This window comes from Leucoraja erinacea, chromosome 5, assembly GCF_028641065.1.
Source record: "Leucoraja erinacea ecotype New England chromosome 5, Leri_hhj_1, whole genome shotgun sequence".
NCBI classification, from domain to species: Eukaryota; Metazoa; Chordata; class Chondrichthyes; order Rajiformes; family Rajidae; genus Leucoraja; species Leucoraja erinaceus.
Genome location: NC_073381.1, coordinates 63,730,136 through 63,754,502, shown reverse-complemented (window position 1 = coordinate 63,754,502; position 24,367 = coordinate 63,730,136). Strand labels below are relative to the sequence as shown.

Sequence of the window (24,367 nt, the reverse complement as noted above, 5' to 3'; positions counted from 1 at the left end):
TTAAGCAACAGCAGAAAATAAAACTATCACAAACTATCTACCTAGTCTATTACATGAAATTGATCCGGATTAAAGAAAGCCACGCATGTTCTGTATTTTTGATATTTTAAAAAATGTCACATTGAAAATTTTAAATTTATCTGTCATTTCTGAGATAAATTGTGCCAGCTTTTTCTACATATAAATCAGAGCTTAAGCCTCAAATGAAGAAATATTTGAGTGTAAATTCAGTGTACTTCCAGGCTCCAAATACTGATTTAGGCCAAATTAATCTGTTTTAGCCCTCAAAACTGAGAAATTATTATGTTGTAACACTGGAATTTAGCATCGACGTTATGTCCTGGGAGTAAACTCCAAACTACTTTTATCTATCTTTTTCTTAGTGAAAGCTCAAAAATCGCCTCAACTGAAACATCTTTCGAACTTTATCTGAAGCTGTTCAGAAATGAAAATGCTTTGCAATTCAAGTGACATCTCTTTCTGCCCTGCAAAATCCAATGTATGCACTTATTTTGCTAATGAAATACTATTCTGTCATGGTCCACAGAGTGTCTTTAAACAAAATTGTGATGGGGACAAATTGATGAGAACTAAATCTTACAAAACTTTCCCAAAGATATTTGTACCTCAAGGGGGGGACGGGGCAAATAAATGACTTACTTTTTTTATCTTTCCTAAAACAGGTAATGAGGTAAAAGGACATGTAAACAATGGCGAATCTAATTCTGCAAGTAAGCTCCATTCAATAATTATAAGCTATTTTATTACCCTCCTTCACTCTAAACTCCGAACTATGTATAAAATATCAATTTGGATACATTTATTATTTTTTAATATTTTATATCAACAATAAAATTCTGTAAGATGAAATACAAACGTTTATGTTTACAGTTATATTTCTTTTCTTTCACAAAACAGGTAATCAAGTAAAGGGGAAGTACGTATTTAAGATTGATGACAATTCTGAAAGTACGTAGATTTAAATTTTTATATATACCACAGATTTAACTATTTATGAAGATTATATTTATGCTTCCTGTTGTAAAAGCTCTACTTACCAAATTTAGATGCTGAAATCAGAAGAAACAATCTCAGAAATCCACAATTCTGAACCATAGTTTCACAAGTAGTTCAGTGGAAGTCAGAGGAATATCAGTCATGCTTTGTTTCTTCCTGTTGGTTTCTGGCAAAATGTGTGGTGATCTTCATCTACTCAAATCATTTTCCCAATATCAGAATTTAAAATGCTATGGAGAATTAATTTGCAAATTTGGAATTACTTTTCCGTTTTGCATTCAGTCAACAACTCTGTATGCCAGAAAGAATCATGCCTTCTGACTCTGCCTTGGCTGATATGATGCTGTACTTCAGGTCCAGGCTTTGGTTCTTGCCCAGATTCTCTGAATAATTTATGTCTTGATGAGATACAAAATTATACAGGTTTTTGAACAATTACAGTTAGCAACTGCTAAGCTGATTGGCTTACATTCATTTTCCAGACCTCATCTTTGATGACTGAACTAATTGCATCAACCTCCTGTCAACCCAAACTATTTCACTGGAGGCACGGTGTATTATTTGTGATTTTGAAAACCTCTTGTGATTGAGGGGAATTGCCTTATGATTGGGGAAAAAAACACTATTATTTAAATGATGATGTTAAGAAGGAAAGGACATTTGTTGCATATCAAGTGTGAGGAATTTGCAGGCAATCAGTATTTGTTTAAGAGTCAACCAATCGAAAAGAATCAATATGCATTTGTGCTTTGAAGTTGTTTAGTTGAACCAAATTGAACATTTTGAGGAAGTCACTGGTATGGTGGGGTATGGTGTACCTACGTGGTTGTATCTCCATTTCCAGGAGGCATTTCTTAAAAAGATATCGGCAATAATTTATTTATTTAGTGTTTTATATATTCCAATACAAGCCATAGCATTAATATGCTGGCAGCAGCATGAAGTGCTTGCCCTTGAATTTGGTCAGTAGGTACTCGTCAGCAATTAATGCATGATTCGGCCTGCACCATATTTGCAGTCTTGATTTTCGCAAGGGATTCCTACAATGTCTGATATTAGCACAAGTATCATGATAATTCAGGAGGTGATTTAGAAAATTACCCTGAAAACAAGAAAAGTACATCAAATTAGAATTTGAACATAGAACATAGAACAAACAGTACAGCACAGGCTCTGTGGCCTACAATGTGTTTGCTGAACATGATGCCTAGTCATGATCTCATCTGCCTGTGCATGACATGTCATCAGCCAAATCCCTCTATTTCCTGCACTTTCATGTGCTTATCTAAAAGCCTCGTAAACCATTGAATCTCCCTTCACCACCATCCCAGGCAATGCGTTCCAGGCCACCTCCACTTTTTGGAGAAAAAAAAACTTGTTCCGCACATCTCCATTAAATGTTTCTCCTCTCACCTTATAGCTATTCCCTCTGGGGTTGGGCATTTCCACCCTGGGAAAAAAGGTGCTGACCATCTACCTATCTCATAATTTTATATACTTCTATCAAGTCTCCCCTTAACCTTCAACATTCCAGAGAAAAAAATCAAGTCTATCCAACCACTCCTTGCAGATGAAACCCTCTAATCCAGGCAGCATTCTGATAACTTTGTGATAAAGTTATTGCCTGGAAGAGAGAAGAGATGAAATGTTTGTCTCTTGATTAGCAAAATGAATCAAATGGTGCTTTCCAAAGATTTGATTAAAGGTTTCAGATTCTGCTGATAACACAATTGTTGATAATCACAGTAAATTGTACTGATGGGAAATGGAAGATTATAAGTGACATCAAAAAATTGAGCAGACACAAGGAACAGCATATGCTAGTTTACAAAAACAGACACTATTGATACTGTTTGACCCACTCAGTCACTCCAGCACTTTGTGGCTTTTTTTTAGATATATTAAACCATTAGATTAATTGCAACAGATGGAATTCATGTAAGTAAGCTTTAGGTTATCTGGGATAAACTTGAGAAAGACAAAGAAAGCTCTCTTATCCACGAGGGGTTGGCAGCATTAAAAGAGAAAAGGATGTGAAGACAACTAAATGATCTAAAGGATCTAAAGTCTGACCCGATTTGTTATCTATTCCTTTTCACCATAGATGCTGCCTGATCCGATGAGTTACCCCAACATTTTGTGTCCATCAAGATAGAAAGACACAAAGTACTGGATTAACTCAGCGTTTCAGCAGCATCTCTGACGAACATCTAAAACTATATAAAAAATAGAATGATTGACAATACTCATTTTCATTTTCTCTAAAGATTTATCAATGGTCCGGAAATCAATTCCTATTGGTTGGCAAATATTCAACTCACAACACCAAATGTTGAAAACACTTGTGTTACTAAAAGTATCTTTTAACATTATTTTTTGTTCCGATTACTTAATTAAATAGGTAAAAGATATGTAACCTATTCTTGGGGTGAATTTTTTAATATACAGGTAATAAAGTCCAATAATGACAACTATGGACATGATCAGCAAAAAAAACTTTTTTTTAAATTATGCATTGTGCAGTATTAGATCTTTCCATTTATTATAAGCAATGTGCCACATTTTGTATTAATCATAAGTACAAGTAACCACATCAAAATATTAAATCCTTCAGTCTAAAGAAGTGTTTCGACCCAAAAAGTAGCCTATTTCCTTTGCTCCATAGATGCTGCCTCACCCGCTGGGTTTCTCCAGCACTTTTGTCTAACATCAAAATATTACTTGCTTCCAAGATTCTAATATACACTAGGTTTAGTGCGTGGGCTGGTGATTTACAACTGGACTTTTCCTTCCCTGAACTTTTTGAAACAGGTTATTCAGTTTCACATAAAGTGCTGGCACCAGATATATGTTCTATTTAAGTTCTTGGGCTTGAATTCTTATGCTTGAGTCACCTCCTTACACGTTTTGCCAGTTTCAATCTATCTGGTAACTAATTCCACAAACTAAAAAGGCAACTAAAAGTCAAAGCTACATTTGTAAGTGGAACACACACCATGAAGAAGGGTCTTGACCCGAAACGTCACCTATTCCTTCGCTCCATAGATGCTGCCTCACCCGCTAAGTTTTCCCAGCATTTTTGACTGCCACGAAGGAAGTGATAACTATGAGGTAACAAATTGCCGTCGCACATCCGTATGCAACATTGCAGACGAGTTCACTCTCACTCTTACTCAAAGTAAACTTCAAATATGTGTTGGCTATAAAGTTACATTTACCCTACCATTTCTCCAAATTAATATTTTGGCACCCACTTCCCTTTCCAGCCCAATATCGCAGGTCTTCACTGCCTCTGGTATTCGTCCATTATCTCTTAAAATTGCTGGTTTAAACACCTCCATTCTTCACTCTTACAAAAATGAAGTGTTGAACAGCATGCTCTGTGATGGTGACCTCTTCCTTCTCCACCTACATACTGCCTATGTGGAATTTTCAGAACTCTTTCCGCATTATAATGATGAAGATACTACATACCCATTTTTTGAACATTTCAGAATCCTATTTAACCTATAAAGTACTTTTAAAACTAGTCACCGTGGTTAATAACATTACCAGGAGGCTCTGCACTAGACTTCTCAGTCCCCTAAGATGGCTCTGCCATTTGATAATATTACAGCTTCTCTTAACCATTGGCCGCAACTACATTTTCTAAACGTCACAAAAATCTATCTCAACCTTGAATATATTTATTGATTCAGGCCCTCTGCTTTTTGGAGTGGGCATGCTGTTCTTTGAGGGTATTACAACTCTCAAAGAAGAAACAGCTGCCCTTCAAGTCAAAGAGCACGAAAGCAGGGCTTTCTGCCCAACCTGTCAATGCTGACCAACATGCCCGATCTACACGAGTCACATTTGACTGTGTTTGGCCCATATCCTTCTCAACCTTTCCTATCCATGTACCTGCCAAAATGTATTTTAAATATTATTATATCTGTCTCACCTACGTCCTCTGGCAGCTTGTTCCATATAACCACAGTCCTCTGTGTGAAAAGGTTGCCCCTCATGTTCCTAGCCTGCACAACCTCTCTCTGTACTTCAGGTCCTCAAGAACATGGGATCGGGTGGCAAAATAGACAAGGCACAAACTCAGCCCTGATTTTATAGAATGGTGGATTAGATTTGAGAGACCATGTAGCCTATTCAAGCTTTATAGTTTTTGTGGTTTGAGATGCAAGATTTATGTTGAGTACCTATCCTATTTCTTGGAGCTGTTTAATATAGCTTGGTTCCAATGATCCAAGAAAAATCTGTGTCCATTCATTCCTTAAACCTTAGAAGTACCCCAGAAATATTCTGCTACTCACTAGCAGTCTTCGTCAAGCTCAGATCAATAAACAACTTTCTATTACTTGTAAATCTGAACAATGATGATAAGCAAGCTGTTCAATCTGCCTTGGAGTTCGGGTGGGGCGACTGTTTCGGCCTGCTGGTGGGCGGTGGAGAGGCGAGGGGCAGCAGAGTCACTGGTGGGGGCCCGTGAGGAGCTGGAGTAAAGTATCCCTCTCCCCGAATTTCAGTCTGGGGAAGGGTCGTGACCCGAAGCATCGCATGTTCCTTTTCTCCGGGGATGCGGCCTGGCCCGTTGAGTTATTCTAGCATTTTCTATCTATCTTCTTTAAGAGGAAGAGGATCCCAGTTTTGATCGTTGTGTTCAAACTGCCTGCAAACATATACTATTTCCAGTAGATGTCAGTGTCTAGCAATGAGCTTTGACTATCTTCTCCATTTGTTCGCTCAAAATATTGCATTGTCCAAAATCCTATTGTCAGTGCAATTTACTAACAATAGATATCACAAGTAGTAACATATTCGTCCATTTTACTCTGTACCATGTCATGTACATTTACGTATCAATTCTTTGTCTATAATTGTTTTAGATGTATATTGACAAAAGGTTGATTGATACAATGTCACTTTTTTATTTTCTACTCCTATCCATGAGTTCTTTGACAGCATGGGAGCTAAAGGCGAAAATTAAAAAATTATAGTAGACAACATATGCTAATTTTTGCTTCCTATCCCTAATATCTTCGATCAACAAAAATCGATCCATCTCACATTTAAAATTCACAATTGTGCTACCATTTGCAAAAGTGTTCCAATATTCTGCTGCTCCCAAGTTTCCCCACCAAAGGAATATTTTCACCATCTGCTCAATCCTTTGTCTTTTAAACTTCACTCCAATCCAGGACATATGACAATAAAACTCTTGACTTCTTATCGTAAATTCCAAGGAACACAATGCTAGGTTTATATGCTTGTAGAGAGCAGGTACCATGATGTTGATATAGGTGATTCGAGGCATCTCGTTTACCACTCATTTGAAGACATTTTCACTTTGTACTAATCATGGAATTAAGTAGAGGTCAGGTAAAGGTTACAGTACTGCACTAATAAATAATAGATTGCACGATCATTTTAAGCTATTTCACCTGTCAGGAAGAGACACTCTTGCTCAGCCTGCAATACAAGATATCGTAGTTTCTTTGAACTGCAGTTAACTAATATCTCTCTCTAAACAGGTCATCCAATTCTAAGTTCCTGTAATGGAATTGGGACCTGGTGGCTACATGGGAAATGTTATCCTACCAAATGTACATTTGGAAAACATAATTCAATGTATATGAATTAGACAAGATGGACCGAGATAATGAAATATATACTACAACCTTTATTCTCTAAAACTCAGTGACAAACAGTCACATGAAACAATAGTTATATTTTAGTTCCATGATAATACATCGTGTCAGTTATAGTAATATATGTTCAAACCAAGGTGGGGGACTTACTAAGTGTTGTACTGTATTTATCAAAACAGGTCACCAGGTTAAGGACCATTATTCAAGGAAATCCTCTGAAGAAAAAAAGCAAGATGGTCACTCCAATTCTGACAGTAAGTAACAAGTTATTTCAGTCAGTTAGTATATGATTATCCTTTACAGGAATCTATACACTGAATGTTCAACAATACAAACAAGTATTCACTACTGTATGTAAGGAAGGTAAATTTGTGTTTGTGTAAAAATTAACAAATGTTCAAACCAAAAAGAGAGATTCACCAACTGCCAATTTATTATATTTTCAGGTTACCAGATTAAAGGTCAGTATTCAAGGAGATCCTCTGAAGAAAATGGGAAGAATGGTCACTCCAATTCAGGCAGTAAGTAACAAGTTATTTTAATCAGAGAGTATATGAATATCTTTTACAGTGGTCTACAAATTGTATGTTTAGCACCGGAACAAATACGTATTCACATTGTAAGGTAAATTTATGATAGATAGATAGATAGATAGATAGATAGATAGATAGATAGATAGATAGATAGATAGATAGCTCCAATGACGTATTATAAGTAATCCATTCCACCTTTTTTGTTCTTTTTTTGATATTTGTAACTTTTCTCTCTTTTTCTATATTAAAAAAAAACACTAGTAGAAGTAATTGACAATTGAATATTTTAATAATGTATGACTGATGTATATGAAAAGTTTTTTTACTATACTATGCAACTATACTTTATAATATGTCTACTTCTAATAAAAAATATTAAAAAAAAAAAGATAGATAGATAGATAGATAGATAGATAATAATGGATGGGATTTATATAGCGCCTTTCTAGATACTCAAGGCGCTCATAACATGAATTTATGTTAAGTACATTTTAACAAAGATTGCAGAATAGCACATTAGTAAAGGTAATTGATAAGAATCCCAGTAACCATAAGTTGGGAATTCAAACCTTACCATGAGTAGCTAAATATTAAACTGGGATTCTTATCAATTACAATGGATTGTTTTGAGAAACCAATATGTGTTCCCTTCATTGAAAAGAGCTTGCATTCGCTTACCAGTCCAGCAACACAAGCGATTACAATCATCACTGAAATGGCTGAGCAGACCATCTAGTTGTGAGTCACAACATGGAATAAAACCTGATGAACTTTAGGGTATCTGCACTGTGACAACGCAAAAGCAATCACAACCCAGTGAAGCCCAGTTGCACTGTATATACAGGAACGTTGGCATTAGGGCTGTGTATTAAAAACATATTTTCAAAAGCAAATTGTCAGAGCAGTTAGTAATTATATTGAAAATCCCCCCACTATACAATGCAATAGTTGTTAGCAAAATTGGTTAAATAGCGTAAAAATTAACAAATGCTCAAATCAAAAAGGAAGATGTTATTATATTTTCAGGTCATCAAGTTAAGGGTCAGTATTCAAGGAGATCCTCTGAAGAAAATGGGAAGAATGGTCACTCCAACTCAGGCAGTAAGTAACAAGTTATTTTAATCAGAGAGTATATGAATATCTTTTACAGTGGTCTACAAATTGTATGTTTAGCACCGGAACAAATAAGTTATTCACATTGTAAGGTAAATTTATGATAGATAGATAGATAGATAAATAGATAGATAGATAGATAGATAGATAGATAGCTCCAATGACATATTATAAGTAATCCATTCCACCTTTTTTGTTCTTTTTTTGATATTTGTAACTTTTCTCTCTTTTTCTATATTAAAAAAAACCCACTAGTAGAAGTAATTGACAATTGAATATTTTAATAATGTATGACTGATGTATATGAAAAGTTTTTTTACTATAATATGCAACTATACTTTATAATATGTCTACTTCTAATAAAAAATATTTAAAAAAAAAAAATAGATAGATAGATATAGATAGATAGATAGATAATAATAATGGATGGGATTTATATAGCGCCTTTCTAGATACTCAAGACGCTCATAACATGAATTTATGTTAAGTACATTTTAACACAGATTGCAGAATAGCACATTAGTAAAGGTAATTGATAAGAATCCCAGTAACCATAAGTTGGGAATTCAAACCTTACCATGAGTAGCTAAATATTAAACTGGGATTCTTATCAATTACAATGGATTGTTTTGAGAAACCAATATGTGTTCCCTTCATTGAAAAGAGCTTGCATTCGCTTACCAGTCCAGCAACACAAGCGATTACAATCATCACTGAAATGGTTGAGCAGACCATCTAGTTGTGAGTCACAACATGGAATAAAACCTGATGAACTTTAGGGTATCTGCACTGTGACAACGCAAAAGCAATCACAACCCAGTGAAGCCCAGTTGCACTGTATATACAGGAACGTTGGCATTAGGGCTGTGTATTAAAAAAATATTTTCAAAAGCAAATTGTCAGAGCAGTTAGTAATTATATTGAAAATCCCCCACTATAAAATGCAATAGTTGTTAGCAAAATTGGTTAAATAGTGTAAAAAATAACAAATGCTCAAATCAAAAAGGAAGATGTTATTATATTTTCAGGTCATCAAGTTAAGGGTCAGTATTCAAGGAGATCCTCTGAAGAAAATGGGCAGAATGGCCGTTCCAATTCTGGCAGTAAGTAACAAGTTATATTAGTTACTGCATGTGTGTGTGTGTTCCACTCCTACCTTTGCAGGAATCTACAAATTACATGTTTAGCACCAGTACAAACAAGTATTCACTATGTCAGGTAAATTTGTGTTAAATAAATGTTAATTTAAGATTGGAGAGTAACCCAGTGGACAAGACAAGTTACCATCGGTTATAAATTCAAACCATACCATGAGTTGCTACAAAAAGCTGAATTGGGATTTTTATCAATAAATTTGTTATAAAAAATCAATATCTTTAGTTCCTTCAAGTGAGACAGCTTGCATCCCCTTCCAAGTCCAGCAATACAAGTGATTACAATCATCTCTGAATTGGCTGAGCAGACCATCTAGTTGTAAGTCACTACTCGGGAATAAGATATAATGATCATCAGGGTACCTGCACTATGAAAACACAAAAACAATCCAAACTCAGTCAAATTGGTTAAAACTGGGCTGTATGTTCACCAATGGTCAATTTATTATACTCCCAGGTCACCAAGTTAAGGGTCAGTATTCAAAGAGAACCTCTGAAGAAAATACCCAGAATAATAATTTCAATTCTGATATTAAGTAACATGCCATTTTATTTAGATGTTATTTTAATTCATTTTGATTTTATAAGATAGTGCACAATTAAAGTTTAACATCAGAGCAAACAAAGTGGCAAATTTGTACAGAATAAAGTTGGAGTTATGGGTTGCATAATTTTCCACATAGCATAATGCTCGTCAACTGCCCACAGATTGTAAATCCCGTTGTGGTAAACTGCAAAACTGAATGCAATTCAGATTATTGTACAAACCACAAAGAAAAAAAAAAGTCAAGTTGCCAGTAGTCGCCTGAAAAGTCGGCAACTGGAACGGCGACTGTCAGAGTGGAACACACACACACATCGCTTCCTTCACCAGCCCTTTATGCAGGCGGGTGACAGGGCAAGCGGGGGGAGCGCTATTTGAGTGAAATTCACAAAGCCAGGGTGATACATACACACACTGCGATGAACAGGAAGGTTGGCGCTGTAATTAAGACGGTTAAGCACTGTTTTTGGTAAATCCTTTAAAAGAGGGGGAGAGGAGGGGGGGAGAGGTGGGGAGAAGGAGGTGGAGACAACTTTTAAGAAGCCAGAGATGCATGGCTGTGAAGCTTGGCAGACATTTAACATTACCGGTCGGTTATCCATGGTTCTGCAAACTACTGCTTTCGTTATTTTTTCCCCAATGAGCCAATTAAATTCACCAGTCAGCACCGGTTACAACCTACGAGAACCTATGAGAACCTTCGACCTCCTGGCCACCCACTAGGACCTCCTGGTGACCCACCTACGGCACGTGAATTCTAGCTACTCTCCATTTTCAACATATTGAAAAATTTGCGGCGACCATAATGAGGCCACGACTAGTTCCCAGAATGCGGGAACCCCTCACGACCATGAAGGCGACTCCCCAGCAAATACCCGCGAACATGTGGCGACTGCATAGTCTCCCACAGTCACCTAAAAAGTCGCCTAAGTGGGACAGCTCATTAGCATGCAGGAAATTCCAAGTCCAAACGAGGTCCAAATCTATCAACTACAATAGATTAAAGGCAATTAATGATACTTTTACTTAAATCTGTCTTCTATATAGATAATTGTTCATGTGACATCAGTTATACTTTAGTGATTTTGTTTTATTCAGTATACAAATGTTCAAACAAAAAGCCGACCACCAAATTTGAATTCATTCTACTTTCTAAAACAGTTTATCAGGTAAAGGGCCACTATTCAAGGAGATCATCTTCCGAAGAAAACAATCAGAGTACAGATGCCAACTCAACAAGTAAGCTCCCTTTTTACATAGAAAATGTCTCTCTGAAGGGTATTAATGTGAAATAAAAATGCAGATTCAAAAACAATGTAATTCTTCAGCATAGATCAAAAACAAAATGCTGGAGTAACTCAGCAGACCAGGAAGCACCTCGGGAGAAAAGGAATGGGTGACGTTTCAGGTCGAGACCCTTCTTCAGACTGATGTCAGGGGAGAGGGAGATAGATAGATAAGGAAGGTGTGAAAACAGGGGAAAAAGGAATGATATCAAGGAAAATGTAAAATGTAAAATAGATCATTGTTAGCTGGAAGAAGTTAATAACAAAGCAAACAGAGATAAAAAAATGTAGTTGGAGCCAGTAAGACTGGTCAGAGAACTGGGAAGGAGGACGGAGAGAGAGGGAAAGCAAGGGTTACTTGAAGTTAGAGGAGTCAATGTTCATACCGCTGGGTTGTCAGCTGCCCAAGTGAAATATGAGGTGCTGTTCATCCAATTTGCACTGGGCTTCACTCTGACAATGGAGGAGGCCCAGGACAGAAAGGTCAGTGTGGGAATGGGAGCTGGAGTTAAAGTGTATAGCAACCGGGAGATCAGGTAGGTTTAGGCAGACTGAGCGGAAGTATTCAGCGAAACTATCGCTGAGCCTGTGCTTAATTCTTCAGCATAATATAACTGATATTTTCTTTTATTTTGCTAAACATAAAATTCAAAACTCTTCATGTAGCTTTGTTATATTAAAACCGTTAAATCATTTTATTTTGGTCTCTTTAAAATAGAAGTATGCAGCAGTACATTAAAAAAAAACAACGAATGAATTAAAGTTCCATGTGCAGTTTAACAATAATGAAATAATAACAGTGGTGGGTGTAGAATTCATCATAGCTTTTCGAAATGAAAATATATTTAACAAAGAAACTCTTCACCTATAGAAAAAGAGAAGGAAGGTTAAATTACTTTTTTTGCGTAAGGCTTGATCGGTTAAAAAGCTGAGTCCAGTGCATCTGTGCAACTGGTTCTGATGCAACTAAACCAACACAATGCTTTAAATTTAAAATTATAGATCAACCATAAGCATGTGAAGAGATTTAAAAGTGAACATATAGCTGAAGGGTTAGATCAAAAATGTCACCTATCCATGTTTTCCAGAGATGCTGCCTGACCTGCTAATTTAGTCTAGTGCTTTGTGTCCTTTTGTGAACCTAGTTAACCATCATAGAAATCCAACCAGTTCGCGATCTATCTATCTATATCTATATATTACTAAAGGTCTGATCTTGACCGCTTTTGACGCACTGCGATTTGATTTCCGAGAGAAAGCCGCTACTTACGACCGTCATTTTTGGCCACCTCGCTCAGAGCCCCCCTCGGCCGGACTGGACCAGAGGATTTTTCCCATCGATGAAAAATCAGAGAGAAATTAATCTTTTTTTTAAATTTGCCATTCTCTCTGCTGCCCCTGCTGGTGGGAGGAGAGAGGGACTATAAAACCCGGATGTGGTGTGATTCACTCAGTCTCTGCAAGATGGAGGAACCCAGAGGGTCACGTCTCTGAGCTCTGAATAACTACTCAACTGTGAGTGCCCTTAATGTGGTTTGAAAATGAAAATATGGTTGGTTTGATGTAGAAGGGCACTGCTTGCAAATGGTTGTTTGGGGGGTTTGGGTTGAAGTGAAAAGGCACTGCATGCAAATGGTTGTTTGAGGGGTTTGGGTTGAAGTGAAAAGGCACTGCATGCAAATGGTTGTTTGGGGGGTATGGGTTGAAGTGAAAAGACACTGCATGCACATGGTTGTTTGGGGGGTTTGGGTTGAAGTTGCATGCAAATGGTTGCATGCAAATGGTTGCTTGGGGGTTTTGGGTTGAAGTGAAAAGGCACTGCAGATGGTTGTTTGTCTAAACTTGACAACGTCCTGTTTGCACTATATTGATTTTAGATAAAACTCTACCACTTACGGCTGTGATTTTTGGCCATCTTACTCAGTCCCCCTCCGCTCATCAGGTACAGAGGATTCTTCCCATCAATGAAAAACAAGTGTTATTAGTGTTTAAAAAATGTTGAGAATCTCTCTCCTGTCAATCAGGCCATGAAGGCCACACCTTTTCCGGTGGGAGGGATTATAAAACCCGGAACTGTGGGAGCGGCTCAGTCTCTGCATGATGGGGGAGGGAGAGGTCACGACTGTCTGAGCTGTGAATCAACTGAATACACTGAATGTCTACTGAACTGTGAGTGTGGTGTTTTGTGTGGTTTTATGGTGGTTTTATGGTGGTCATTATATGATGGTTTCACTGTGCTTGAAATAGTATGAAACTGCATTTGAATGTGGTGGCCTTGCACCCTGCATTAAATGGTATGAAACTGCATTTGAATTTGGTGGCCTTGCACCCTGCTTGAAGTGGTATGAAACTGCACTTGAATTTGGGGGCCTTGCACCCTGCTTGAAGTGGTATGAAACTGCACGAATTTGGTGGCCTTGCACCCTGCTTGAAGTGGTTGGAAACTGCACTTGAATTCGATGGTCTTGCACCCTGCTTGAAGTGGTAGGAAACTGAACCTGAATTTGGTGGCCTTGCACCCTGCTTGAAGTGGTAAGAAACTGCACTTGAATTTGGTGGCCTTGCACCCTGCTCGAAGAGGTAAGAAACTGCACTTGAATTTGGTGGCCTTGCACCCTGCTTGAAATGGTAGGAAAATGGATTTGAATTTGGTGGCCTTGCACTCTGCTTGAAATGGAACTTCACGGAATAGCCGCGAGTCAACTGCCAGCCCACCAGCCGTGAGTGAGCTGCCAGCAGATCAGCCTTGAGGGACTGAGTTGCCACCCCAAGAATCCATTTGGCCCACAATGTCCATACTAGCCCTCTGGAGACCAGTAGTCCCTGCAGCCAACAACACCCAAACCAGCGCTCCAGAAAGCCCCCACCCCCCACTGGCCACCAATATTGGAATTGGTGGAGAGGTGGAATATTGCGTTGGCGGACCAGCCCTCCCATGTGAACATGGGGCCCAACGGGTCCCACTTAGTTTAGTATTATTATAAAACTTTGATCTTGGATGTTTAGTTGAGGGTTTGCTTGCTTGCTTGAACTTTTTCTTTGATTCACATCTGGTCGAAAACCCGACGCGGTAACGGTGCCATTTTTACATATTCCGGTAGAGATTTACCTCATGATCTCAAAATCCCCTCATCTGAAAATTTGATTTATTATTTCCTCACATCTTTTTAAAATCTAATGTGCTGAAGGAGCTGGATGACATCACAATGATTGTGCTCCTCGCGGCAAGCTGTGCAGAATTTTCAACGCGCAGCCACGAGCTGCGAGTTACGTGGCCCAGCCGCCCTCCCTACCACCCAGGGCTCTGGGTTAAAGCTGTTGAACACGTGTTCAAGTCATGCTGCACGCTCTGCTGGACTCATTCAAGTACTACAACATTACAACGGCAGTCGTTATCGCAGCGCGGGGAAGTGCAGCGGAATAGTGGCAGTGGCGGCCGTCACATGGGACGACCTCCTCTCCATCTCCCCCGCCCGATCGTCTATCACGCTGGTGGGTGCGCTTCCTCTCGCGGAAGCCACAATCGGCCGACCCTCCGCTGCTTTTGACCATCCTCAGATCGCTCCGGGCCTCGCTCTGGTCCACGCCGGCCACAGTTTAGCTCGGGCCTGGCGCCTGGTGGGGTGGCTTCTGCTCTACGACCTGGGTAGGTGCTGCCTCTACCCCCTCCCCCTCCCTCTCCACCCCCTCCCCAGGGTAGAGAGAGAGAGAGAGAGAGAGAGGGGGGGGGAGAGCTGGTGGGGGGGGGGGTGAGGGAGGAGAGGGGGAAGCAGAGGGAGGAGAGAGGGAAGAGAGGGAAGCAGAGGGGGGAGCAGAGGGGGGAGCAGAGGGGGGAGAGGGAGCAGAGGGGGGAGCAGGGGGGGAGAGGGGGGAGAGGGAGGAGGGGGCCCTCCCTCTCTGCCCCCCTCCCTCTCTAGCCACGTCTGCACAGTTTTGGCGTTATGCATGAGTGGATAGGGCGGGGGATGGTGTAAAAGAAGCAAATCAATAATATTAATATAATATCAAGGGGGGATTAGTGAGTGTGCACGTGGGGGTGGTTAGTGCGTGTGTGTGAAACTGAAGGCCACCCCCCACCCCCCGCAACTGCGCATTGAGGGGACGGGACCCAAAGGTCTAGTTGTCCTTTAATAACCTGCAATTTATAATCTGATTGAGCTATTTCCTTTTAGAGATAGAGCGTGGAAATAGGCCCTTCGGCCCACTGAGACACCACCGCTGATTTGTCATAGATGATCCAAAACTGTACAGCCCTCTGAAGTAGACAAAGAAAACACAGTTGTATCAAGTTGTTCCAAAGAATGTGAATACAATCAAATAACTCACTCAGCTCAGATCTGCCAAGACAGAAAAAACTTACTTACTAACATCTAGTGACTGGGGCCAGAGTTGTGCTCTTGTCTCTCAGTTGTGTTCCACAATCATACCTTTCAATAAATAGACTAGACTCCTCTATCTCTTCTATCACCATAAAAAGACACAGCTGTTGGAGTAAATCAGCAGGTCAGGCAGCACAGTTGACGTTTCAGGTCGGGAGCTTTCTTCGCACTGATTGTGGTGCGGTGGAGGGACAGGGAAGGAAGGGGAAGGAAGAAAGCTGGAAGAGATGTGTGGGGCAAGACAAAGCCTGGCAATTGATAGATGGATACAGATGAGCAGGGTTATTGATAGGTGGATGGTTGGACAAAATCCAGAGATGAAGAGACAAAAAATGTGAGATAAGGATTAAAGATGTACAAATCTACCTCCTGGGTAAAGAATTACCACCCCCTGCGTGAAGAAATGTCCACTTCACAGCCCTACATAGCCAACATTTTGTGGCATGACCCTGGTTCTTGACACCCCAGCCATATTAACTCCATATCACCGCTTTCAACTCTCCTAAGAATGTTGTAAATTTCAGTCACATTACCTCGTTTTTTTTTCAACACTCATGGAAGCACAGACGTCATTGTTTGTCATCATACAAAAACTGCAATCCCAAGAGTCAATCCAGTAAACATTTACCAAACCTTCTGTGTTTCTAATACATTGTAGCGTCACCTAGTGGTGGTTTGGGGAAGTGTGAACCCTTGTTATTCGCTGGCGCCATCACCTGACTGTGGGTGCGAGTTCGAGGACTTTTCTCCTCAGTCGACAGCGCTCCTCCCGGTAGCAGGAGCTATTATACAGTTGGCTGACCTAGCACGCGGTTTTCTGAGCACTCCAACTTGTTTGTTGTTCCACAATAAAAATAGTTTTATTCAACCTGCCTGTCTCGCCAAAACATCAATCCTAAAGTCAGGTGATAAGAGCCCCACATGCAGATGCAGTTTCACCAGGGTTTTGTATAATTGATAGCAGATGACACAATTATTATACTCAAATCCTCTTGCATTCAAGACCATTATACCATCTCCCTTCCTAATTACTTGCTGTACCTGCATGTTAATTCTCAGTGATTCACAGTAGGATATCAAGCTCCCACTGAACATCAACATCTTCTAATCTATCAAAATTAGCAAAATACTCACATTTGTTTCTGTTAAAATGGATGACCGCATATTTTCCAGATTACATTCCATCGATCATATCTAGTAGCTCTTGGTCTTGAAGGCCTTGGCTTGTCATAGTGAACAAAATTGTTCACTGATAAGAGTCGGAATAAGAGTCCCGACCCAGAACATTACCTATCTTTTTATCCAGAGATGCTGCTGCCTGACCCAATTTGTTACTCCAGCACGTTGTGTCTTTTTTTGGAATAAACCAGCTTCTGCAGTTCTTTGCTTTTACACATTATCACTGATAAGACCACACGCAAACCGTGTTCACCTGCTTTTGCAAAGCATTGCCACAACGTTTAGTGTTAACCAACCAGTTGAGTTTATCTTTTAGCAACTGAGCCCATAATTCTCTTCTTTAAAGTAACGATCCAGGAAGAAATAGTTAACTGTGAGCAATATTCGCATTTTGACTGACAAACTTTTGAAAAAAAGTTGGAAAAAAAAAGTATTTTTGATTCTTTCCCAAAATAGGTGATGAATCTAATGACGACGATGCAGAAAACAATGAATCTGATTCTTCTACCACTTCTTCCTCTTCTTCTTCCTCAGGTAATAGATTCAAAATTGTATAAACAACAAAGGAGTTTGTTTTTTTTAAATACCATGTTACGATCATATGAGTTAAGTATCCATTGCACATTCTCCTCTTACTAACAGTTTAAAGAGATTAAATATCCACTCCTTAGTTTAGTTATAGATACAGTGCGGAAACAGGCCCTTTGACCCACCAAGTCTGCGTAGACCAGCGATCCCCGCACATTAACACCATCCTACACATACTATGAACACTTAAACTAAGTAAACACACCCAAGCCAATTAACCTACAAACCTGTACGACTTTGTAGTGTGGGTGGAAAATATATATCTCGTAGAAAACCCACATGGTCACAGGGAGAACATGCATACTCCGTACAGACAGCACCTATGGTCGGGATCAAATCCGGGTCTCTAAGCGCTGTAATGCAGCTACTCTCCTGCTGCGCCACCGTGCCGCCCTGTGGAGAACATGGATAGGTGATATTCCGAGTTGGACCTTCTTTTCCTGTCCATGTTGTCCAGAGATTCTGGGCGCCGAGTTACTCCAGCATTTTGTGTCTTATTTTGTAAACCAGCATCTGCAATTCCTTGTTCCTATATCTTTTTCAAATATTGGTCTTACCCCAAGAATGGGAATAGGGGTATAAAATTGTAATTAAAATTTACAAGTACAATCATATATAATTTAAACCTGAAAAACAAGGGGACAAAAGTCATGTAAAATATAAGTAGAGTCAAAGAAAGTGTTTGTGAAACATGTTAAAATGTTTTTAATACTGATCTCACATACAGCTTGCAAGTAGAAAGGTGATAGCAGGCAAAAGAGGTTGAGGTCAAGGGCCTGGGGAGACATTTTTTTTCGTCCAACAGCAGAAAATGCAGATGAACATTGGTTGGAAGAGGCCACTAGGAAGTGGTCAGAGTGGCTTTGCCTGTCATGAAAAGGAAGTATATATTTTTTATGTACATATCTTTTTCAATTCCTGAGTAAGGTACACGCTTGAAAGAAAGACCACAAATTTGGTTGGAAACTAAGTAAATCAAATCATAGCCTTTCACCGGATGAATGTCATAGACAGAACATCCGCCTACAAACCCACAGAATCCTGGGAATAGTTTTAGTGGAGATTATCACTTGGAAACCCTCTCTCCCTAGATTCTAAATACAGAATGTGTGTCCAATCAAGTGGCCCAAAATAAATCATTGAACATTTTGACATACTTAATATTTCATAACTTATAAAAACTAATTTATGAGATAGACTTTAGCCTACCCCTTCCCCCACCATGATAAACTCACGATTAAAATAAATCTAAAAATCAACATAATAGAACAAGAAACCTGCTTAATTTGTGTTAACCAATGTTATTATTCAATACTATACCAAAGACTTTGCAGTATTACTTTTAAATGTATTACTTATTCAAAAGATGTCAAAGTATTCATTGGTGAACCTTGCATTACCAGTTACAAAAAAGGCCTATTCAATATTTTAAGTAATTGTCTCCACTATAATAAAAAATACAAAACTGTTAATTTCACTAAGATCAGTTCATCTTCTCACTACCACATACTTGCAATCATCTTTTAATCATCTACATTAGACTCAAGTGTACTTATGCATGAAAGATAGATTGTTGTGCTTCACATGGTACACGTAGACATGTACAGAAACGCATGGAATTTAGTTCTCATTGACATACAACGTTTAGACACAGTAAAAGTATTTCATCATCCAAATCTGAGAGACCTTTATTTCTTTTTAACAGAAGAACGAAATGGGGAGCCAGGACCACCTGGCCCACCTGGGCCATATGGTCCACCAGGATACCCAGGAAAGCCAGGATTTGGATTGCCAGGGCATCCTGGTAAACCTGGACCACCAGGTCCACAAGGATTATCAGCAGTTGGAAAACCAGGCCATCCAGGAGAAGTAGGAAGGCCTGGTGTGTCAGGATCTCCTGGACGAAAAGGGGATAAAGGATTACCAGGGAAGCAAGCATCAAGAGGGCCTCCAGGACCCAGTGGACCTCCTGGACCAGCTGGGTTGTCTGTCATTGGCAAACCAGGCGCAAAAGGAGAATCAGGCCAACCAGGAACCCTTGGATTTCCTGGAAGAAAAGGGAACCCAGGATACTCGGGTCAACCTGGGCCAAAAGGGGATAAGGGTGTTGGGAGTCCAGGGCGACCAGGTGATAAAGGTCCTCCTGGACCACATGGTCCACCAGGTACACCTGGACCAGAAGGTAAAGGACATCCAGGATCCCCAGGCCTTAAAGGCGAACCAGGTCACAAAGGTGAAAAGGGATCATCAGGATTACCAGGGGAGCCAGGTAAACAAGGCAAAAGTGGTCCAGCGGGACCACCTGGAAATCAAGGGATTGGAAAACCTGGAGGAAGGGGATCTCAGGGCATTCGTGGGATGAAGGGCTATCCTGGCCTGCAAGGCTTACCGGGTGCACCAGGATTGCCAGGCTTAGGAAAACCAGGTCTCCCAGGGCTTAAAGGACACCCAGGTTCTCCTGGTGAAACTGGAAAACCAGGAGAGAAAGGAAAGAGTGGGTCACCTGGAGAACCTGGACCACGAGGTCTGGTAGGACCACCAGGGCATGCAGGAAAAAATGGCCCAAAAGGTCCACCAGGTACAGTTGGCGTACCAGGAGGAAAAGGTCATCCAGGAATAATGGGTCCAAAAGGGCAGATGGGCTCAAAAGGTGAGCTAGGATCAACTGGTCATCAAGGACCACCAGGGACCCCAGGGAAGCCAGGTTCAGATGGTCATAAAGGACTACCAGGTCCACCAGGTAAAAATGGAGATAAGGGACTTATTGGGCCACATGGAAAGTCAGGCAGTCCAGGTAATGCAGGTCCTCAAGGACCACAAGGACATCCAGGTGAACCTGGAAAGAAAGGACATCCTGGGACACCTGGCTCAAAAGGCACATCTGGGCTTCCAGGTTCTCCAGGGCACCCTGGAGTAAAAGGAGATCCTGGCGTTCCAGGGACAGCAGGTCCATCAGGTCCCCCAGGTAAATTTAACGGAAAAGTCATAATGGGGCCAAAAGGTCCACCTGGACCAAAAGGACCAGGTGGGCCGCCAGGCCCTCCAGGCCAACCTGGCCCAGCAGGTCAACCAGGAGAAATTATTGTGCACACAGGGAAGTACAAAGGTTATAATGGTTATATCACCTCAGGTGATGTAGTGAGTCCTGTTCCAGCATTTACTGCAATTCTTTCTCGGCCTTACCGTTCAACGGGAAAACCAATAGTCTTTGACAAAATACTGACCAATGCAAATAGCAACTATGATTCATCAAGTGGAATTTTTACATGTGAAATAACAGGCATCTACCAATTTTTTTATCATGTACATGTCAAGGAAGCAAATGTTTTGGTTGGTTTATACAAAAACAATGAACCTGTAATGTACACATATGATGAATATACACCACAATATGTTGATCATGCCTCAGGAACTGCGATCTTACATTTGGAGGAAGATGACAAAGTATATGTAAAGTTACCAGCTGAAAAGTCCAATGGCTTATATTCTTCTGAATATATGCATTCGTCTTTTACTGGATTGTTAATTACACCATCATGATGTATGTCAGTTTTAAGAGACAGGTTTGTGAGTCTAAATCTGACACAGTCAGATGCCATTGTAGGGTGATTTACAAAAGTGCATAAATACCCAAAGAATGGCAGACCAAGAAAGCATTACAGTACATTCGTACAAAGAGCAAAATACCTGTAATATATTTGCTGAAAACATGATAATATTTTCCTATTTTATATGTACAGGTCATAGAGATAAAAAGAATGATTGTTTGAGAAAGTGTCAGAAATTATATGACTACATGTCATTTAACTTAATTTTTAGTTAATTTTCTCACACTGGTCACATATTCACAATTCAACATGGCTGTATTACAATAGACTAATTTTGGTATCATCTTTGCAAATTACATCAATACACAACACATGTTTCTGGATATATGAAATATTAGTTGTGGACTGCAATTACATAGCATCTGCAGCATCTGTGAAATTAAATTATGTATATATGCAAGTTTAATGTCAGCTTTCAGGACAAATCAGGACAAACCCAATTCTGGGATCACAGTTCAAATTTAGTGTTGGTACATAACCCACTTATTTGCACAAGTGTTAGTTACACTTGTGCACAGCCTCAAAAAGCAATCTCAAAAGCTTCCTCATTGAGATCCATCTAAAAATTGTTTGCATGTGCATTTTAAAAATGTTAATACTTGATATTCTAAGAATGTTGGCAATTAAATTATGTTGTATGTTAGTGTGTTGCCATTATTTCTGTAAAAACAATAAACATCCTGAATAATACAATTGTTCCATTATTCAATTCATAAATATCCTTTCTGTTCAGTCAAATGCAAACACAAAAATAAAACAACATTGAAATAGTGCCCCTTTAACACAAAGAACGTAAATTTCAAATTATACGAACACCTTCAATAAGACTCTTATTTAATTTGTGATAAAGGTTCACCAGATACAAATGTTTATAGGCCAATTTTATTCCCAAGTGCAAAGGTTTGTCTCATATTTATAATGTTCAACATTTTAATTAATTGTATTACAGTTTGAACTTGTCCAAGTTAAATTTTGTAAAACAGGCTTCTTGGATTAGAAATGACCCGACTTACAGAAATCGGCCTTTATGCAATTCTCCCATACATTTCCAAAGTATTTTTCTAGACAGTAAAAATAAAATGTGTTTTGATATTCATTAATGACTGGATAAGAGCATCAGTTTAATAATGGGTAGTGTTCGAGCGAATGTTTGAATGAAATGAAAGAAGTATAACAGGCAAACGTACCTCGATACAATACAGGTGGCTAAAAACTTTTCTGACATGGAGAAATCTGCTTATGAACAGTGCTCAGGAACAGAATCCCTATCTAACCAAAGGACTACCTGAACAAACAAACTCAAATGAGCATCAGGAAGATATTGGGTTTGGACCAAATGACTCCTTGATTTTACAATCTTTTAAATTCACAGATCTTGAGCAAGATGTAACTTTTTTTTTTTTGCAACTCGATAGTAATAAATAACCAGCCTATACCCAGAAAAATAAGCATAGGTGCCATATTCTTTATGAAGAAATTGGTGATAATATTGAATGTCACATGGTGATGAATCAGTTTATTTAGAAATCTTTATTGGAACGTTGAACCTGAAGTTATAGATTTTTAGCACAGTTATCAATCAAATTCATTTACAAATAAAAATTATAAACCAATTCAGTCTGACAAAATATTCCAATTATTTCTGAATTTCTTGCTAATGAAGGTAACCTATCGTGTTATTTAATTCTAGAATCAAAGCCATTTGATTAGCCATTTCAGGTTCCCTTTCAGTATTATTTTGGTCTAACTTTTGATATTTCATTATTTCATTTGTTTATTAAGTTCCTTACTTGCTGCATACATAAGATTATTGGACATGCCCAACAATGTAAATGATTTTAAATGAATCAGTCCCTTTATCTGCAACAATTCTATGCTGAGTTTTATTATACGAGTACTGTATTTGCCCATTGCCAGCACTTTTCATGAGTTCCATGGGAAATCAACTCAGTAATAGAATATGGAATAGACAAAAAAGTTTAGGATAAACAAGATATTAACATTACTGCAACATTTCTCAAACTTCATAATTTGTCCAACTTTCACAAATCAAATTCTAAATAAAAACTGTTAGGAATTTAAAGCTCTGCTACTTCAGGCCAGCCAAATGTACTTTTCTGAATTGAGAAGTCAAGTCATAAAGGGACCATGTAAATGAAACAACATTATCATCTAATGCATGATTGCAAAAATAATATGGATACAAATTTTATTGGAGGTATTATTCCTAATTGGATGAATTGTAATATCACCCTTCTGAGCCCTATCTCAATGTTCAATACAAGTTACACTTTACAACAAAGCTATTATTTTGCAATACATTTCTAATAACCCCTGCACAAGTTCATCCAAACATTTTTATCCTGATATTCAAAGCACAAACTCCACAATCAACCCTCCGAGAGTCATAGCAGAATAATTGAAATATAGACAATATTCATATGTAAAGCAGATAGGATTGGATTACAAGATGGTAATACCATGGGTGGAAAGGCTGGGTGAATGAAAATATTTTCTTTTTCATGAGTGCGTGTATCAATTATTAACCTATATCTGCCTTTCCTTGATCATTCGTCCATTCAATAAATGGGAAATTGCAGCACATTTGAAATATTATTCACAAAGGAAAATTATACATTATACATCTACATGTTAGCTTTTGTTTTGTTAACTCCTACATAGGAAAAACACATATATTAATATATAAAAGCAGTTTTCTGTTTATTAAACTTTCTAAATAATAAACAGAATAATAAATAAAAACATTAATACATTAATCACTCCAAAAGAAACAGGATATGGTATTTCAACTAGTCTTCCTTAGCTAACTCGTATTTTTTTATCTTACAGGTGTCCTTGTGGATAAATCGATAATATTGGGTGGTCTCTGGTCTGCCTCTATTGCATTATTCTGGAGAAACCAGGTTATTTCTTACATTGCAAACATAACTTCTCCCTCTGGTATTGTTGTTGACTTACCATTCTCATTTAATGAATATGGTATTTGCTTTGAGGGATTTTGACAGCATTCTAAAACTTATTTTGAGTAACCAAAACAGTAGATATATACAAGGCATTTCTTCTTTGACATGGTTCGAGAAATGTTAGAACATTTTTGGACTTGCAAGAACAAATACAAATGCTAGACCATTCTTTTTAACAAACTCTCACCTGCTTGCTAACATAATTTTCCACCATGATTTCAATTTCTTTAAAATTTTTGTTAACCTTACCTGCTTCATATTCACCTGCTGCATGATACAAATTAATTTGCACTATTTGCAAACATTCATATCAATTTTTAATTTCGAGTTGACTAAGCAGGAT

At 38.8% G+C, this 24,367-nt stretch overlaps 2 protein-coding genes across 2 annotated transcripts in view; one reads left to right on the top strand and one right to left on the bottom strand.

The window, feature by feature from the left end:
• Window positions 1-21,143, top strand: part of LOC129697335 (collagen alpha-1(X) chain-like) — a 36,605-nt gene extending 15,462 nt beyond the window's left edge. The window contains exons 3-10 of the mRNA XM_055635785.1: window positions 684-731; window positions 919-969; window positions 6,836-6,910; window positions 8,216-8,290; window positions 9,331-9,405; window positions 11,162-11,239; window positions 17,301-17,378; window positions 19,138-21,143. Coding sequence (XP_055491760.1) covers window positions 684-731; window positions 919-969; window positions 6,836-6,910; window positions 8,216-8,290; window positions 9,331-9,405; window positions 11,162-11,239; window positions 17,301-17,378; window positions 19,138-20,972 — 2,315 coding nt within the window. The 3' untranslated portion in view covers window positions 20,973-21,143. The remainder of the gene's footprint in view (window positions 1-683; window positions 732-918; window positions 970-6,835; window positions 6,911-8,215; window positions 8,291-9,330; window positions 9,406-11,161; window positions 11,240-17,300; window positions 17,379-19,137) is intronic.
• nt5dc1 (5'-nucleotidase domain containing 1) overlaps window positions 1-24,367 on the bottom strand; it is a 439,504-nt gene that overhangs the window by 339,294 nt on the left and 75,843 nt on the right.